A 16040-nucleotide genomic window follows, 5' to 3' on the forward strand; every position below is an offset into this window, starting at 1 on the left:
ATAGGATGATCTTAATCTAATGAAACCTCTCTTTTGCCCTTTTAGGGCCCTTTTTTCATGTCTTATTTGAATCCACATGCAAAGTAAGATTATTTCTTGTAATGGGGGCAAGAAGGTAAAGAATTTTTAATTTAATTTAATTTTAATTTTATTTCTATTTCTATTTCAAAAACAATTATTTTTTAAAAGTATTTTACTGATGGTAGTGTTCCTATAACTAACTACAAAGCTTATCACATACGTTTAAACTTCTACAAACTTTCAAGTTCTGCTTAATCTAAAGTAGTATCACCGTTCGTTTTTGATCACATTTCAGTTACATCCTCCGCCCATTTGAGGCCATGAAGTCAACAGAAGTTAGATTCAACATTTTAATTTTACCTATGCACCCCATCTCGCCCCCTAAATTTCGGGCGACTGGACTAGAGTCGGATGAGAAACTATGGGTTGTGATAGCGAATCTTCCTGATATTGACCGGAATGCCGTCGGGACTGACGAAGGAGAAAGATCCACCCAGTAGCTTGACGGCCGGAGAGTTTGCGAGACTCAGTGGAGAGTCACGATGGGGGCCCGTAAACAGGTAGCCGTCCACCAGATGGCTGAAAGGCAAACAAATGAAACAAAACGTTATCAAGGCACAATACTCCTCTAACCTGGTGTGGCATGGACTTAAATACATTTGCAGCAACGTGTCAATACCTGTAGACGAAGCGTCCCTCAACGTTGATGTCTAGATTGACTCGCGGAGGCTGCGCGGGGGTGGTGGATTTACGGGCCTGGATCTGCTGAGGTCCCGTGGACTGCGCGGGCTGCCGCGCAGCCTGCACAGGCTGCCGAGGTCCCGTCCACATCGCCGGCTGATGAGTAATCTGCGCAGGCTGAAGTCCTGTGGACTTGGTCGTCTGCGGTGCAATTCGCACTGGCTGCAGTCCTGCTTTGGAGTTGACTGCCTGCTGCGCAAACTGAGCCGGTGTGCGCTGTTGCTGATTGATGTTCACAAGACCAGAACGCGCCGCATTCGCCAGTAGACTGGAAGGGAAGCCCCAGTCGGATGAGATCTCGTTGAACTCCTGGAGAGGCTCCTCTGGCTGTTGCACCTGCTGCTGTTGCCGCAACAAGTTTGACTGCTTAGCAAGCAGCTCCCGCTGCTTCTGCAGCGTCAGCGCCCAGGCACTCGCTGGTACGCCCCAGTCTGACGAAATTTCGTTAAACTCTTGAAGGGGCTCCTCGCCGATGACGCCGCCGACACTCGCCCGTTGGCGCTGCTGTCGCAGGTTCCCAAGGATGCGCTGCTCTTCGCGCTGGAGCGCCTTCAGCAGGGCGCCGTACGGCACACCCCAGTCGGACGAAATCTCGTTAAACTCCTGCAGGGGCTCCTCGCCGACGCCCGCCTGTTGTCGCTGCTGCTGCTGCCGGTTCCTCGTGATACGTCGCTTCTCCGACTCGAGGGCCTTGAGCAGGACGCCGTACGGTACTCCCCAGTCGGACGAGATCTCGTTAAACTCTTGGAGGGGCTCCTCGCTGACACCCGCTAGCCGGCGCTGCTGCTGCCGCTGCTGGTGCACCAGGCGTTGCTGCTGCAGAAGACGGCGCTGCTCCAGCTCGAGGGCCTTGAGCAGGGCGCCGTACGGCACACCCCACTCCGACGAGATCTCGTTGTACTCCTGGTTCGCCTCCAAGTGGTTCGTCACACTCGCTGGCAGAGACGCGGTGAGGGGAGGCGACCGACCCCTGCCCGCCTGGTTAGGGGTGAGCCCCAAACCTTGCGGGGAGAGGGACGGGTTGGCGGGGGCACGGAGGAGGGGAGGGACGGCCGGGGCGGGCGGCCCGTACACCGCAAAGGGCACGTACGGTAGGCTGCGAGGCGCGGGGGCCGGCTCCACGTCGGGGCCCGCGGGCGCGGGGCTGAAGGCGATGAAGGCCATGGTGGCGGGCACGAACGGGTCGTCCTGCGCCTCCCGGCTCGGGGAGAGTTCGAACTCGACGTGCGAGGTCGCGGGTGGTGGGGGTGGAGGCGGCGGGGGTGGCGGCGGCGGCTGGATGGGGGGCGGTGGGGGCTGGATGTCCTCGAGCTCCAGCGGCGGCGGCGGCGGTCCGATCTCCAAGTCCTCCGGCGGCGGGGGCGGCGCGAACAGGGTGGCGGGCGGCAGCTCCTGCTGGCCTTGGGGTGCGGCTGCGGCTGGGGCGGCGGACACTGCCGTCAACGCCGCGACCACCTGGTCGGGATGGGCGGGGAAAAACAATGATCAATCTATATGGCACAACTGCGCGACCACAGGCCAAGCTGACCGCACCGCTGCAGACGCGCTGGCTCGCTGGCTCTCTGTCCAGGGGGAAGTCCGCCGACCCGGAACTGTACAGTGTTGCACTCATAATAAACGTATATCTTCTACGAACAAAATTGTAAATTTAACTATCTGGGGTGCCCCTCCTACTCCTCCTCCTTCTATACCCACAAAAATGTGCTGGCTGCTGACTCAAGTTAAGTTCTGTCTCTACGTATATGGTAAAAGCTGCAATCGGCACCTCTTTTGGCCGTATCATGCACGATGAAGATTGCGCAACACGCCCACGAACGGTGCCGAGATTGACAGATCCCTACGGGGTAGCCTGCTCATCATCGGAGGACTGCGCAGTATCCAAGTTTCTTTCGTTTGTTTTACAACCACTCATCGACACGCCTAATTAAAACACGCGTACACACGCGCTCGAGTTTCACCTGCTCCCGGTAAGAACTCACCAGCACACACAGCTTCAGCATGATTCCGAGATTCCGCGCGCACGACTGAAAGAAGACGGGTGAGAGCGGCCGGGGGAGCGGGCTTATAAGGCGGCCCCCACCCTCTCTCGCCCCCCGAGGCCCCCGAGCCACCCCCACCCCTACGGGCGGCTCTTGCCCTCGCCACCGCTCGCCACTTACCGCTGCACCACCGCCGGGGACCCCGGGGATCGCTGGAAGCAACTCGTATTCTTGGACGGTCGCGCGCGCAGCCGACGCGGGGCCTGCGGCAGAGAGATTAGTACTCGCTAATAGCCCCCCTCCCCTCCCCTCCCTCGGCCGGACTGGGCCGTCCCTCGTGGCGAGGGGCACAAGTTCCTCCCGATCCATGACTAGCTGACATATTTCCAGAATTGTGCCTTTGTGGTGGGACCTTCTAATCAGGACGTTGATAAAATGAATCCCGTTTCAGAGCCAACACACGTCTCGGCTGTCGCATTTGTGTACAGTTGTGGCCACGGCCACAAAATGCATAATGAGAACCGAGTTTTTATTGCGGCCACAGCTGCCCCACACATGACTTCCCCAATGCAACCGATACAGCATCAGAGGTCCATGGGACCACACTCAAGAAGTGATAGGGCCAGCTGGAGACTCACGACCCAAGAACACGAGTTAGCCATCAGGGGCGAAGAATCGCGACGGCGGTTCGGTGGCGGTGGTGAAGGTAGAGAGAGACTCAAACTCAAATAACTCAAATAAGACAAACGCAGTTAGGTATAGCGCATGATAATGCGATTTACTTTGCGGACCTTTGGTTTGCTGCAGTATTGGTGCACTTATATCATAACTTACATAAATTGAAACTTAAAACTAACATCACATAACTTTTTAACTTAATTAATATGGAAGGTATTTCAGATGAGAAATTACAGTTCGAGATGGGATTGCAAGTATGCAAAATGAGAATAAAATTTTAATGCTTACTTGTAGCAAAATAATAAACTCAGTATAGAGAGTTTAGTCCAGCATTTTAAGAAAAATGGCATGTCAACAAAGAATTGTCTTTTTCTTTTTAAAAAAATGAGATATTTACAATAGATATGACACATTTTACAGCTAATTATACAAAGTATCATTAAGTATCACATATTTTGTAAGCAAATTAGGATAGCATACAATATGATAAACATATGCAGACAAGTTGCTTACCAACCTATACTAATGGACAGGCATAATAAATTTGTTTAAATAATTTCCTTCTAGTCTTAACAAGTTCCAGCAACACATTCACATTTATGTTGTACAGTAAATCACAGTTGTCATCCTGACCAAAGGTGGTTGATCTTGTGCGTCTCTACCACAAACCATTTAAAGTGGCAAATACACAAAGTTAACACATTCACAATAATAAACTGAAAGCCTTAAGAAAAATGAGTAAGGTTTTAAAAAGAGCAATAAACATTGAGCACATAATTCCCTTTGTAAAAATAACAACAATAAATAAATGTAACTTCACAGCAATACTGAATGAAAAAATAATGTAACTCTTCTCTGACCTTCCCTGAAACGACGTCATTGTTTCGGCAACTCCTCTTGGCAAGCATTTACTAAGCATGACCCACAAACGGGACAATAATCCCACAGCTCGGACCAGTCTAGAGGTGGGCTGGAGCCTCGTTCTCGTCACTGGCGATGCTGTCCATCTCGTTGGTGTCGCTCGAGACTGCGCCGCCGGGCATCGGCACGCGGGCGTACTCGTCCGTGTCGATCGACTTGCAGAAGTGGATGGCGTACTTGAGCTTCTCCAGCAACACGGGCTGAAACAGACGATGGCAAAACGAGTGGGTGAGCAGGGGTGGCCGTCGGACGGAGCGGGGTCTTTGTGGGGCGGGGCTCACCTTGCACGAGTACCGAGGCATCTTGAGCAGGAAGAAGCAAGTGTAGCTCTCCGGCAGGAAGTGGTCTGGCGGGTTGTACTTGTCCAGGACCTGCAGCACAAAGTCGCGGCCGCGGAAGTCGGCCTTGCTGCGCGGCAGGCGCGTCCGGCCCCACACGAAGCGCAGGAACAGAGAGCGCTCCTGCGTGTTGAACTCCTCCATCACCTCCCAGAACCAGCGGACCAGTGGCGCGCCGGCGTCCACGCCTGTAACAAAGGAACAGCGCGTGACAGCGATCCGGGACGCGAACGGGACGGGGGGAAGGACGGTTAAGGGTAGACGAAGTAGTACTTACCGCGGTAGGTGGCGACAGACTTGAGCAAGGCGAGGGGGATGTCAGGCGAGCCGCAGACCATGGTCTCGAGCTCGTAGCCGCGGAACAGCGCCAGCAGCGGCACGGGCACGACCCGGGCCAGCCCCTCGCGCACGGCGGCCACCTGCTGGTCGAACTCGTGCAGCCGGTAGTTGAGCGCGAGCTGGATGTACTCGTGCCTGTTCTCGGGCGTGATGCGTCGGTGGCGCGTCGACAGCGGCATCTCGACGCCCGACGCGGACGGCGTGGAGAAGGCGATCTCGAGCGTCTGGAAGAGCTTCTCGTCGGGCGACATGTCCCGGATGCAGAGCAGGCCGGGCACGTAGTCGCGGTCCACCTCGGTCAGGTCGGCGGGGGTGAGCGGCTCGCCGGCGAGCTGCTTCCAGACGGGCTCGGCCAGGCTGAGGCTCAGCGGGTTGCCCGTGCGCACCGCCACGCCCATGAGCACACCCAGGAAGCGGAACATGGTGAGGTGGAGCGGCGAGCGCGCCGCCGGGTTCAGCAGGAAGCAGTCCCGGTTGGTGCCGGCGTCGTCACGCCCGTTGGGCGTCGGGATCAGCAGCGGCAGCGACCCATTCTGCAGCTCGTCGCACATCTCGGCGATGCTCTCGCTGAAGCCGCCGCCCAGGTCGTCCACGCTCTCACCGACGAACTTGACCTTCCAGACGCGGTGCGGCAGGAAGAGCGCCTCCTGCGTCAGCAGCGACATCTTGCCCACCATCTGGCCGAAGACGGACTTCATGCCGTCGGGGCCCGCCAGCCCGCCGCGGGAGCCGCGGGACCGCTTCACCTGCGGAAAGAGACAATGCGTCAGAGACGCCCGAGGCCAAAGGCCGACTGTCGAGGGGCAGCGCTCGGGGAGCACACGTACCTGGATCCTGTTGAGCTCGAGCACGGGGCCGTGCTGGCGGTCCCGCACCATGGTGGCCTGGATGACCTTGCGGAAGGCTGCCTCCTTGATGGAGTAAACGAGCGAGGCGCGGAGCTGCGACAGGCTGACGTCGCCCTGCAGCGCCTGCTGCACGGGGAACATGGCGACGCCGGGGCACAGCAGCTCGCTGAAGTGGTGAAGCAGCAGCAGCCGGTCACGCAGCGTGTTCATGGGCAGGTCGCGCACCAGGTCGTACTCGAGCGGCGCGCTCTGCGGCAGGCGCGGGCCCGACACGGAGGACGCCGACGTGGACATGCCGGCCGCGTCCTTGTCGTCCTTGCCGCCGGGCTGCGCCAGGCTCCAGGCCAGCGTGTGCGCCGAGCCGCACGCCACGCGCGTGATCTTCTTGCCCTGCAGCGCGACCACGGGCCGCGGCCGCTGGATGGCGTTGGTCGTGCCGTCCGCCAGCTGGCCCTCGTCGTTGTCGCCCCACGTAAACACCTCACCCTGGTCGCTGCAGGCCACGCAGTGCAGGGAGCCTGCGGGGAGTCGAGAGAAGCGGGGTCACGTTAGGATGCTCGCCCGGCCCGGCCCCTGCAGCAGGACGGGTACGCACACCCGCAGGACACGCGCGCGCCGCGGGTCTGCCTACCCGGCGCTCCGCAGGGGCTTCGCCGGGGCTCGGGCCGCGATCTGCCCCAAACTCAAACCGCTTGGCGCCACACGCCGATGGCGCACGCCCGGCCGCGCATAAACAAATACTTACCCGTGGCGATGGAGATGATCTTCTTGCCCTGGAGCGAAGATACCTTCCGCGGCCTTCGCACGTGGTCGTCAGTGCCGTGTCCAAGCCGGTGGTAATCCCCCTTGCCCCTGCGCGCACGGAATGGAAATAAGTCCCGGTTATCCACGCTTACCACTTCATGGCGCCGGCGGGGCGCTCGGCCCGGCCTCGGGCGCGGCACTCACCAGGTGTACACGCTGCCGGAGCGCGTGAGCGCCACGGAGAACTGGGAGCCGCACTCCACCTTGATGACGCCCAGCCCAGCCAGCGACTCGATCTTCATGGGCACCTTGCAGCCCTCGGAGCCGCCGCGGCCGAGCTTGCCGTAGTCGCCGTCCCCCCAGGACCACACGTTGTCGTCGTCCGTGATGCAGAGGGTCTGCGCGTCGCCGCTGCCGCAGGCGATGTCCACTACCCGGTAGCCCACCAGGGCCTCCACAAGCTTGGGCCGCAGCTGGTCCTCGCTGTCGCCGTGCCCGAGGCGGCCGTAGCGACCCTTGCCCCAAGTGTACAGCTCCCCGCCCACGCTGATGGCGGCCGAGTGCGCGCCGCCGCACGCGATGTCCACGATCTCGCAGCCCTGCAGGGCCTGGATGATCTGCGGCCGGTCCAGGGAGCTGCGGGGGGCAGTGGGGAGAAAAGGTTAGACGAGGGCCGGCGGCGGGGCCGTGGGCCCGGGCCCACGGGGGCCGGAATCACATGAATGAACAAAAACAACCATGAATGGCAATGCACCCCGCGGGGCCGTGGTCGTGCACCGCGCACCGCGCACCGCGCACCGCGCACCGCCGGGGTCGAGTCGGGTCGGGCGGCAGGAATAACTTACCAGGTGTTGCCATGTCCGAGCTTGCCGTCGTCGCCCTCGCCCCAGGAGAGCACCTCGCCCTCAGCAGACAGCGCCAGGCAGTGCTTGCCGCCCGAGTTGACGGCCACCTTTTTGATGAAGATGTGCTGGATCGACTCGAGCAGGGTGGGCGTGGTGGCTGAGTCGACGCCGCCGATGCCGAGGCGGCCGCCGGCGCCGTACCCGGTGGCGTACACCTTGCCGTCGGCCGACACCGCCAGCAGAGTCTGCTCGCCGCCGACCAGCTGCACGGGGCGCAGTGCGGACAGCGCCTCGCACGGCGTCGGCAGGCGCACCCGGGTGCCCTCCACGCCACCGAGCTGGCCGCGGTGGTTGTGTCCCCAGACGTAGATGGTGCCGCTGCCGCAGGTCAGCGTCCAGTCGTCGGGTCGCCGGTTAAGCCACATGAGCAGCTGCTCGTCGTGCTCCAGCTTGAACACGGCGTGGGTCTCGTGCTCGGTGCTCATGTCCTTGGTGCTCGTGCCCTCTTCCGACAACTCCATGATTCTCTTGCGAACCTAAGCGGAAAAAACAAAACATACATTTATTTTTTTCTATTTGTCTCGTCGTATGCCAGAACGGCGCGCGCGCGCGCGGGCGCGAGTGCGTTGCGCTAGGGGCAATGCGAGGCGGCTCGCTTTCGCAGAATAACGACTGTCGTTTTTTCCTAAATGTCGAGATAGTGCGCGTGGAGCGACTGATCTGGAGACATGCGTGCGTGTGATGCAACACGTGCCTTCTTGGTGGCGCTTAGCGGCGCTTAGCTCTAGGGGTCACAATATGGGTTAACATCCGGAGCACCCGGGTGGAGGTCCGGCCAGAAGGGCCAGAACGATGGGACTCACCTCGGTGCAGAAGGTGACGGGGAGGGTCTTCCTGTTGATGATGGCCGAGGCGACCCGCGCCGCCATGCAGTAGCGTCGGAACCAGGACCACTTGTGGTTCTCGGCGCAGCAGGGCAGCGAGTCGAGGCCCAGGTCGCAGGCGAGCGCCACCAGCTCTTGGAAGAAGGGGCTGTGCATGAGCTGCTTGCCGGAGCGCACGGCGGGGTCCTCGTACTCGTGCTGGCGGAGCAGCGCCAGCGGCAAGCCCTGCAGCAGCGCCGCCACCGGCTCGCCGCCGCCGCCGCCCCCCGCCGCGCCGCCCAGGCCCTGCTGGCCCAGTCCCTGGCCGAGCCCGTGGCCCAGCCCCGCGCGCAGCAGGCGCCTCAGGCTCTGCAGCGACCACATCCGCTCGCTCGACACTGCAAAACAAACGGCACGCTCAGCTGGGCTTCCAGGCATTCTTGCGCGCGGCTCTGCTGCATTTCGCGGCCGCCGATACCGGCAAAGTTCTACGCTAAACAGGAAATGCACAGCGGGGGGAGGGTGAGGGGAGGTTTCGTTGGACACCGGCAGCGGTTTTACAATTTGCATCAGCAGAATCATCCCGCCCACACCGACGGCATACACAGACAGATAAACAGCCCGGTCCCACAGCGGGCGAATGTTGTGGAAATGTCGGGAGGGAGGTAGGCGCCCCGGGGGGTCGGGCTGCCGCGGCGCGGCCACGGGCTGGGACCACCGGTCGGTCAATGTGCGGCTGCCGCGAGTGGGTCGCGTGTACTCACTCTCACCATCCATTCACCCCGACCTCCGCCGGGTCCGGGTCAGAGCCTCGCCGTCGGGCAGGTGAAGGGGGCGGCAGGGTGAGTTAATGGGGTGGAGTTCATTCGCTTCTTGGATCTCGGATTGAGTTCCGAACTTTCTTATGATGAGGTACTGTATCAACGCGCCAGAAAAATTTTTACCCACGCACACTAACCGGGTCTCCAAAACACGTCCGTTCACATCCTCCAGGTCAAACGAAATAGCCTACCACTTCCTGGAAATAGACGTAATTTATGAGCACGGCCCAGAGTAGTACTCACTGAGGTGGCTGAGCTGCGCGCAGGCCGCGAGCGCCGCGGCGAGCCGCGACACGACGTGCCGGTCCGCGCCGTGCAGCAGCCGCGGCTCCAGCAGGCAGATGACGAGCTCCATAGAGGGCTCGGAGAGCACCAGGCGCTCGGCCCGCACGTCCCGCGACGTGGACAGCACGACCGGGTGCACCGTCATCCTCCAGCCCCAGCCGTTCAGGGAGCCGTCGCTCGTGAACTTCCAGCGCAGCTCATCGCCTGAAATTGAAAGAAAGTCAGTCAGAATTTTGAGAATTTTTTTAGGGTGCGTTGAGCTATCTTACAGCTGTCGCGTTACGTTTTTAGTGGCAGTTTCTTTTGGAAAACTAATAATGAATAATAAGACGCAAGACGGGCGGACTCACCGGGGACGTGGAGCTCCTGGCACCAGTCGCTCCACTCGCGCCCAGAACGCACGGCCACCACGCGGCCGCCGCCGTCCGTGATGGTGAGCGGGTCGTGGCGGCGCTCCGTGGAGCACAGCCGGTCGAACTCCACGCGCAGGCTGTCCGCGCCGGGCACCTTGACGTGTCCCGTGAGCGTCACGTCGTCGATGTAGGGGTGGCTGCTCTCCTGCACCACGGGCTGCGGCACCCGCCGGCGCGCGTGCGTGTCCCGCGCCACGTCCTCCAGCTCCGTGACGCACAGCTCCACGAGGAGCGCGCGCACGCCGGGGTTGGTGGCCGCCAAGGCTGCGCCAAAGAAACGGCGTCAGTCACGTGTGAACAAGGTCGGAGCGTCCGATGGGGGAGTCCGAGGAGCAGTACTACTTACACGAGAGAATCTTGGACAGTGTCTCCTTGGACTCGCAGTTGGCGCTGAGCGCCACTTTGAGGATGTCGACGAGCATGCAGGCGTCGTCCGGGCCGAGCAGGCCGCACAGCTCGTCGGCGAGGGCGGGTGCGTCGCTTTCCAGGGCGCCCACCACCTGCGCCTTGGACGTGGCCGTCGCGGCGATCACGCTCATGGCGCTGGAGGACATCTTGGACCCCGAGGCCCTCGAGCAGAGGCTGGCCGAGGAGGACGCCGAGAATGAAGGGAAGCCCATGGGGCTGTCTTCGCTGCCCGGGGTCGTGTGGGTGCTCTATAGGGATGATACAGAGTGGAAAGTCAGGACAACGATACCGGTCAGTAAAGTAGAAGAAGGGGCGATGAGAGGTACCTACCACGACCATGAGGTCCGGCATCAGGGCCGGTGCCTCACCCCCTCCTTGCGCGATCTCTGGCTCGCTTCCTTCGGCCTCGTCTTGGACTTGGACTTCCGCCGCCTGCAAAGCCAGGGCCTCGTCGAGGGCTTCCTGGATCACCAAGCCCATGCCGACGCTATCTAACGTCTCCAATGGGCTCTCCGGAGAATCAGCAGCAACGGAGCATTCTGTAATCAAATCAAGAGCGTGATGACCGACTGCCGAGATGGGGTATTCCTAGCGCACGGCTTCGACTCAAAGACCCACCTGAAGCCGAGAGTGCGGCGTTAGCCACGCTCTCCACGGAGCAGTTGAAGGCCGAGATGAGCGCCTCCCTGGCCTGCATGATCTTGAGCGCGGCCAGGACATGGTTGAGGGCGTGCTGCCTCGCCGCGGCCGTCTCCAGGCCCAGCAGGATCTGCGAGAGCGACGGGCGGGCCGCGAGGGGTGAGGGCGGGTTGGTCGTGGCCGTGGTGGCAGCGGCTGCTGGGGCCGGCGGGCCGGTCCCGAGGGCGGCCACGGCTGCCGCGGCAGCGACTGCCGCCGGGGTGGGCGTCGAACCGAGCGGCGCGGAGTTGCCGGCATCCCCCTCGGGAAGCTCGGGCTCGATGACGCCCAGCATGGAGCTGCCGAGCGGGTCCCTCGTCGTGTCGAACAGCACCGGCTCCTGCAGTCCCACGGGCTGCGGGTCCGTCGTGGTCCAGGCGATGGAGTGCGATGAGCCGCACGCGACCCGCTTGATGCGCACGTCGCCCAGCCCTTGCACCATGGCGGGCTTGCGGTTGACGAGCGTGGAGCCGGAGGCCTGCTGCCCGTGGTCGTTGTCCCCCCAGGCGTACACGACGCCCAGGTCCGTGACGGCCAGGCAGTGCAGCGCCCCGACGGCCACCTGCACGACGCGCTCGCCGCGCAGGGCCTCGACCAGCGTGGGCCAGCGCATGTGCGCGTCCGAGTCCAGGCCCAGGCGGTAGTAGTCGCCCTTGCCCCAGGTCCACACCTGGCCGGTCTTGGTGAGCGCGAGCGAGAACTGTGCCCCGCACTCAATCTGGCACACGCCCAGCGTGTTGAGGCGCTCCACGTTCTGCGGCACGCTGCACCCCTCGGAGCCGCCGCGGCCGAGCTTGCCGAAGTCGCCGTCACCCCAGGAGAAGACCATGCCGTCGCTGGTGAGCGCGAGCGTCTGCGCGTCGCGGCTGCCGCACGCCACCTGCACCACGTGCCGGCCCAGCAGCGCCTTGACCGCGCGGGGCTTGAGCTGCGTCGCGTTGTCGCCGTGACCCAGGCGCCCGTACTGCCCCAGCCCCCAGGTGTACAGCTCGCCGCCGGACGTGATGGCCGCCGAGTGCGCCGAGCCGCACGCGATGTCCCGGATCCGCTTGGACCGGAAGGCCTCGATGAGGCGGGGCCGGTCTAGGGTCGCCCTCGTGCCGTGGCCCAGCTCGCCGTCCTCGCCCTGGCCCCAGGAGAACACCTTGCCGTCCTGGGTGAGCGCCATGGCGTGCTTGCCGCCCGAGTGCACCGCCACCTTGCGCACCACGTAGGGCGCGAGGACCGTCAGCTGGCGAGGCGATGCCACGTTGCCGCTGTGGCCCAGGCCGAGGCGGCCGTTGGAGCCCTCACCGCACGCGTACAGCTGGTGCCGAAAATAAAGCCAAGACGTCAAGCAGGTGCTTGTGCAACATAAAGGGTGGTACACAAAGTACGTAAATTGAAGTGAGTGGGGTACTATTAATTCAAAACTTACCTTGCCGTCAGAGGAAACGACGAAAAGGGTCTTGGAGCCGCCGGCGATATGGATGGGCCTGAGGGAGGACAGCGTCTCGGAGAAGACGGGCAGCTTGACCTTGGAGCCCTTGGCGCCGCCGAGCTGGTCCTTGTCGTTGAGGCCCCAGACGTACACCCGACTGGGTGCGTCGCTCGCCTCGCCCAGCGCCGCGGAGAGCGACCCCAGGGTAGACGAGCCCAGGCCCCACTCGGAGGGGGCGGGCGGCTCCTTGGACTGGTACTCGGACGCCAGGAACGAGAAGGACCTCGGCACGGGGTCCTCCACGACGCGGCGCCGCCCCACCACGTTGAGGGAGCGCACTTTGCAGTCGATGCCGCCGTTGCGGCACTGCTTGATGGCCACCTCGACGCACGGGTAGTACTGCGCAGGAAGAAGGAATAAGCACCAGGAGCGAGGACATGCAGAAAGTTGCTCCAAGAGCTGCTCCTGTGTAAAGTGTACTCACATCCTTGACATCGGTGAGCAGGGGCACAACCGTGTCCGTGTGCCTGATGCTGATGCTGGCTAGCTCCGTCATGTCTCCGGCGAAGTAGCTGTCCCCGGCGAACACGACGACCAGCGAGGGCATGTAGCTACTGTCGCTCGGGTCCACAGTCATGGTCAGCATTTGGATAGTCACGTCGGGCTGCATGTCTAGGCGGATCCAGTGCTAGAAGCAGAAGTATGTTACAGGCTTAAGCGCATATGCAAGGGAAAACATGAAATAAAAGGTTTAAACAAATTAGTAATCGAATACCAATACTAAAATTTTGGAAAAGAAATACTGTTCTTAAAAATGAAGAGAGATGACCTTTTCGGTGAAAACTTTCCATTTTTCAGGGAAACGGGTGTACAAACAGATATATTTCCATATGGTTAAATCACTGACCTTGCCCTGTGTTCCACAGCTCTGCCAGTAGCTGCAGGTGCCGTCGAAGAGCTTGGACACCGAGCCCTCCCGGGAGGAGGCGCTGACGCGCTTCACGCACTGCGTCCAGTCCTCCACCAGCGAGCTGAGCGCTGAGGTGCTGCCCTCGTGCGAGGACTGGCGCGCGCGCGCCAACGGCGTGCGCACGCCCGGGACGAAGGTGGCGTCAGCGTCGCCCTCGCTGACGCGCAGCAGCTGGTGGCGGTGAAAGCTCCGGGAGAGCACGTGGAAGCACGCCTCGCAGAGGCAGAAGTTGCGGCACTGGTGGCAGGCGTAGCGCGCGCCGCCCTGCGTGCTCCGGTGGCAGGACGCGCAGTCCGGGGTGGCCTCGGGGCTGCGGAGAGGGGGCGCGCTGGCAGCGGTCGCGGCGGCGGCCAACGCGCCCGACGGGGACGTGAGGGACGACGCCAACGCCGCGCCGGTCGCGCCGGCCACGGCCGTAGTGGCCGCTGTGGTCGTAGTGCCAGTGTTGGTGGCCGTGGCCGCGGTGGTGGGCTTGGACGAGCCCCTGGGGGAGCGGCGCGCGCCCGGCGGGAAGCCCAGCAGCTCCACGTGGATGAAACGCACCCAGTAGGTGTCGTTGTGGTGCTGCCACGCCACCAGCACGTTGAGGTCGTGCAGGCCCTCCGTGTCGATGATGATGACGCGGCCCACGTCGCCCTCGTACACCACCTCGTACGTCTTGCAGCAGCGCACCAGCATGCCGGGCGCGATATTGTCGCGCACGTACATGGCGTACTCGTCCTTGTTGAGGAAGTCCGCCCGGCTGTGGTAGACCACGCCCGGCTGCTGGGCCGGCACCTACAACAGAGACGGAGTTAAGACTCTGCTCACCAGCGAAACCCCTTTCGCCAATGACCCCAAGTGATACGCACCACGTGAGTGAAGGAGCTGGACACGTCCTCTACCTCCTCTGACGTCGAGTCGGAATCGGACAAGGCGTCGAACGACGAGATGGTATCCGAGTCGGACATGCCGGCGTCTGGATGCTCTAGTAACCAGGCCACCAGGCGCTCGATGGTGATTGGAGGCCCGTCCGACGGCGCTGTTTCTCCTATTGGAAACATGCAAGTTTGAATAACACTATTGCGAACTACGAACCCAGCATGTGTCCATCTCCATGTGAACTCACCCATCATCTTGATGGTGTACTCGACGCTCTTCCGGCTGAAGCCCATCTCGGTGACTTGGGTGATGAGCGCCGCAGTGGGCGACGCCTTGAACGACCTGGCGGGGACAGACTCGCTGGCAGGGGTTGACGCCTCGCTGCCTCCGCCTCCCGCGGCGCCGCCCGCCGGGGCAGCCGTCGGCACGCTTTTGGCGCCGTCGCCGCGCCACAGCTCGGCGGCCAGCGACTGGACGAGGGCGAGAGCAGCAGCCTGCGGGGGAAGCATGACGTCATTGACACAATCTGGACACAGGAACGCCACTGTTTGTTGGTGCGTTTCAATGCCACCACCGTACCTCTATCTCCTGCCTGGTGAAGTGCGGCTTGAGCGGCGAGGCCTGCGCGGCCTTGTAGAGCAGGGCGTGAAGCAGCAGCGTGCCGTTGGGGCAGCAGGCCGCGCACCGACCGCCATCGTCGGCGCCGGACACGTCCAGGCCGGGGGCGTCGCAGCAGTCGGCGCCCATGGCGTCCATGCCGGCCGCCATGCCGTCGCCGTGCGAGCAGAAGGACGGCGTGAGCGGCGCGCGCAGCACGCGGCGCAGGCGAGTCTGGTGGCGGTAGAGCACGCGGCACGCGCGCACCGCGGCCAGCTGCAGCTGCTGCGTGCGCAGCAGCCCCGCGTCCAGGACGGCGCCCGCCCGCGGCTGCGGCTGCAGCGGCGACGACTGCGTGCACACGGCGAGCAGCTGCGCCCACGCGCCCAGCAGCGGCTCGCTCAGGGGCAGGCGCTCCAGGGCCATCGCGGGGCCCGGCACGGCGCGCACGGCGGGCAGGCGGTGGCGCGAGGCCTCGCCCTGCGCGGGCTGCACCACGAGCCGGCAGCAGCCCGAGATGCGCACCACCGTGCCCAGGGTGCCGTCGGGCAGCGCCACCTGGCCGCCGAGGCGGGGGCGGTCGTCGACGCCTCCCAGCATGCACAGCGCCGCCATCATGCCCGCCTGCATGGTGCCCACGGCCGAGTCCGCCTCGCCCACCGGCACCATCTGCACCTGCATGTGCAGCATGTCGCCGGCCAGCGCCAGCTTGGAGGCCAGCAGGCGGTTCATGACGCCGGTCCAGGAGGGGACGGCGTGCAGCGATCGCAGCAGCGCGATGGCCTGCTCCGCCACCGAGCTGGTGTGGGAGGCCGTCAAGCTGGGCAGGTTGTCTGCGGCGACAGAAACAAAAGACACGATAAGGTTGGGCTCCATAAAGCATTCCGGTAAAGCTGAAAAGAAGAAGAATGAGGGGGACAACAAAACGGAAATCACTAGGGGAGGGTGGGGCACCTGGAGACTGGGGCACCTGGAGACAACGCCTATTTCTCGCGAAAGTCAAATTTCCGCGCGGTTCCGTTGGTACCTACTGGTAGTGCTCAACTAACAGATCATCTTTTGAGAAGGTGGTGACTGTGGCGCAACATCCCGAGTTTTAAGACCCGATGAAAGTTGAGCAGTCCGAAAAACAGTGAAAAGTAAATTCTATCGTTCGTCTGCCTTATCGCTTATTGTACCTTTAAATACATTATAGCCTTGAATTTCGCTTTGCTTCATGTTCTCTGACCCTTTGGGCTTGGTCAAGGACAGTCGGCGAAGATCTCTCACC

General features: G+C 62.2%; 2 protein-coding genes across 2 annotated transcripts in view; both read right to left on the reverse strand.

Moving 5' to 3' along the window:
• Window positions 1-15: 15 nt before the first annotated feature.
• On the reverse strand, window positions 16-2426 carry LOC113205554 (uncharacterized). Its single transcript, XM_052270071.1, has 2 exons — window positions 701-2426; window positions 16-600 (listed from the first exon to the last, which is right to left on the reverse strand). The coding sequence occupies exons 1-2, from the start codon at window positions 1924-1926 to the stop codon at window positions 441-443; spliced, it is 1386 nt and encodes a 461-aa protein (XP_052126031.1). The 5' UTR covers window positions 1927-2426; the 3' UTR covers window positions 16-440.
• A 1067-nt stretch (window positions 2427-3493) lies between these two features.
• LOC113205593 (E3 ubiquitin-protein ligase HERC2) overlaps window positions 3494-16040 on the reverse strand; it is a 25110-nt gene continuing 12563 nt past the window's right edge. The window contains exons 26-44 of the mRNA XM_026421269.2: window positions 14753-15603; window positions 14421-14667; window positions 14164-14342; window positions 13250-14089; window positions 12827-13030; window positions 12340-12741; window positions 10863-12228; window positions 10575-10783; window positions 10183-10492; window positions 9774-10100; window positions 9382-9627; window positions 8318-8715; window positions 7455-7990; window positions 6814-7245; window positions 6611-6717; window positions 5845-6383; window positions 4956-5763; window positions 4622-4866; window positions 3494-4540 (exon numbers count right to left, since the gene is read on the reverse strand). Coding sequence (XP_026277054.2) covers window positions 4379-4540; window positions 4622-4866; window positions 4956-5763; window positions 5845-6383; window positions 6611-6717; window positions 6814-7245; window positions 7455-7990; window positions 8318-8715; window positions 9382-9627; window positions 9774-10100; window positions 10183-10492; window positions 10575-10783; window positions 10863-12228; window positions 12340-12741; window positions 12827-13030; window positions 13250-14089; window positions 14164-14342; window positions 14421-14667; window positions 14753-15603 — 8408 coding nt within the window. The 3' untranslated portion in view covers window positions 3494-4378. The remainder of the gene's footprint in view (window positions 4541-4621; window positions 4867-4955; window positions 5764-5844; window positions 6384-6610; window positions 6718-6813; window positions 7246-7454; window positions 7991-8317; window positions 8716-9381; window positions 9628-9773; window positions 10101-10182; window positions 10493-10574; window positions 10784-10862; window positions 12229-12339; window positions 12742-12826; window positions 13031-13249; window positions 14090-14163; window positions 14343-14420; window positions 14668-14752; window positions 15604-16040) is intronic.

This window comes from Frankliniella occidentalis, unplaced genomic scaffold (assembly GCF_000697945.3).
Source record: "Frankliniella occidentalis isolate FOCC.00 unplaced genomic scaffold, Focc_3.1 Scaffold110, whole genome shotgun sequence".
In the NCBI taxonomy this organism is placed as follows: domain Eukaryota; kingdom Metazoa; phylum Arthropoda; class Insecta; order Thysanoptera; family Thripidae; genus Frankliniella; species Frankliniella occidentalis.